Consider the following 2,500-nt stretch of genomic DNA (forward strand, 5'->3'; position numbering starts at 1 on the left):
ACAATAAATATATACATATATAAATATATATAAATACAAGTAAATATATATATATATATATATATATATATATATATATATATATGTATGTATGTATGTATATATATATATAAACACACACAATGTGTGTGTGTGTGTGTGGCTGCATGTATGTTTATATTTATATATTGGTGATGAAAATATTAATGATGATGACTATAGCAATGATTATTGCAATAAGAATACACCATCCTTACTAAAACGACATAGACAAAAATAACTAATAGCAGTACTGACAATGATAGTGAAGGTAATTACAGTACTTAAAACAAAGATAGAAATTGTTATATTAGTAAATATAATCATTGCAACAGTTACCGTACTAGTAGTAATAGCAATAATAATAACCGTAAGAAAAACTAGTTGATACAATGATATTGAAAATAATAACACTAATAGCAAGGATGATTATAGATATTGTCATAATTACTTCAGTAGTTTCTACTATTTCAAACTTGGCGACTGGAGGAATGGGTATTCTTTAGTAATTATTGAATTGCTTAATTTGTGATTAAAAAAATAAAAGCTATAGCACTGTTTTACTTGAGTTTATAAGTAACGATTGGACGAATATGTAACGTGGTTAAATTTGATGTCAAAGATACTTGAAAATTATAACGTAACGTTGATGAATTAGACAAAACTTGATGTACAGTGGAAACAATACCTTGCAAACTTTCGGGTGCATGTCTGAGGAACATTGTTTCCTGTTGCAGAAGCGAGAGAAGCTGTAACATTGCCCATTGCAGGAAACTTTCGAATGTCTGCAGGAATCGGTGTTGAATTTCCATATCTGCAACGAAAATAAATCACTGGTGAACTACTGTTTCGTAAAACCCATACTTTGCAATAGGCATTCATACTTTAAATCCATAGTAGATAAAAAAAAAAAAAATGATACAGAAAAAAACATTCATAACATCAATAAAATTGATAAATCCTTAGCTTATATGGAATCAAACGTCTTATCACAGATCCCTGAATCTACATCTTGAAGTTCGAACATTTTTTTTTCTTTTTTTTTTCTTTTTTTTTTTACATACGGGATCCTTATTTCTACCTCATTTTCTCGCATTCGGGATCCAGGTCAAGTCACTAGTTCAATCTCCTTTATCAACACTTCATAGATTTTATGTTCTTTCCCTCACAGATCCTATATTCCTCAGCTGAAAGATTCTACGTCCCCTCCCCTCACAGATTCTAAGTCCCTCGCCTCACAGATTCTAAGTCCCTCCCCTCACAGATTCTAAGTCCCTCCCCTCACAGATTCTAAGTCCCTCCCCTCACAGATTCGAAGTCCCTCCCCTCACAGATTCGAAGTCCCTCCCCTCACAGATTCGAAGTCCCTCCCCTCACAGATTCGAAGTCCCTCCCCTCACAGATTCTAAGTCCCTCCCCTCACAGATTCTACGTCCCTCCATTCACAGATTCTACGTCCCTCCCCTCACAGATTCTAAGTCCCTCCCCTCACAGATCTTATATTCCTCCCCTTACAGATTCTAAATCCCTCCCCTCACAGATCCTAAGTCCCTCCCCTCACAGATTCGAAGTCCCTCCCCTCACAGATTCTACGTCCCTCCCCTCACAGATTTTAAGTCCCTACCCTCACAGATCTTATATTCCTCACCTCACAGATTCTACGTCCCTCCCCTCACAGATTCTAAGTCCCTCCCCTCACAGATTCTAAGTCCCTCCCCTCACAGATTCTACGTCCCTCCCCTCACAGATTCTAAGTCCCTCCCCTCACAGATCTTATATTCCTCCCCTCACAGATTCTACGTCCCTCCCCTCACAGATTCTAAGTCCCTCACAGATCCTATATTCCTCCCCTCACAGATTCTACGTCCCTCCCCTCGCAGATTCTAAGTCCCTCCCCTCACAGATCTTATATTCCTCCCCTCGCAGATTCTAAGTCCCTACCCTCACAGATCTTATATTCCTCACCTCACAGATTCTACGTCCCTCCCCTCACAGATTCTAAGTCCCTCCCCTCACAGATTCTAAGTCCCTCCCCTCACAGATCTTATATTCCTCACCTCACAGATTCTACGTCCCTCCCCTCGCAGATTCTAAGTCCCTCCCCTCACAGATCTTATATTCCTCCCCTCACAGATTCTAAGTCCCTTCCTTCACAGATCCTATATTCCTCACCTGAAAGATTCTAAGTCCCTCCCCTCACAGATCCTAAGTCCCTCCCCTCACAGATCCTATATTCCTCCCCTCACAGATTCTAAGTCCCTCCCCTCACAGATTCTAAGTCCCTCCCCTCACAGATCCTATATTCCTCCCCTCACAGATTCTAAGTCCCTCCCCTCACAGATTCTAAGTCCCTCCCCTCACAGATCCTATATTCCTCACCTCACAGATTCTAAGTCCCTCCCCTCACAGATTCTAAGTCCCTCCCCTCACAGATCTTATATTCCTCACCTCACAGATTCTAAGTCCCTCCCCTCACAGATTC

The 2,500-nt window shown here is 40.2% G+C and overlaps 1 protein-coding gene across 2 annotated transcripts in view; it reads right to left on the bottom strand.

Moving 5' to 3' along the window:
- LOC122261716 (uncharacterized) overlaps window positions 1-2,500 on the bottom strand; it is a 26,057-nt gene that overhangs the window by 5,396 nt on the left and 18,161 nt on the right. For both annotated transcript variants that reach the window (XM_086537270.1, XM_086537269.1), the window contains exon 4: window positions 707-832. In XM_086537270.1, coding sequence (XP_086393396.1) covers window positions 707-832 — 126 coding nt within the window. The remainder of the gene's footprint in view (window positions 1-706; window positions 833-2,500) is intronic.

The sequence above is a fragment of the Penaeus japonicus genome, unplaced genomic scaffold (genome assembly GCF_977035675.1).
Source record: "Penaeus japonicus unplaced genomic scaffold, GWHDUDI00000001_assembly GWHDUDI00000005, whole genome shotgun sequence".
NCBI lineage: Eukaryota > Metazoa > Arthropoda > Malacostraca > Decapoda > Penaeidae > Penaeus > Penaeus japonicus.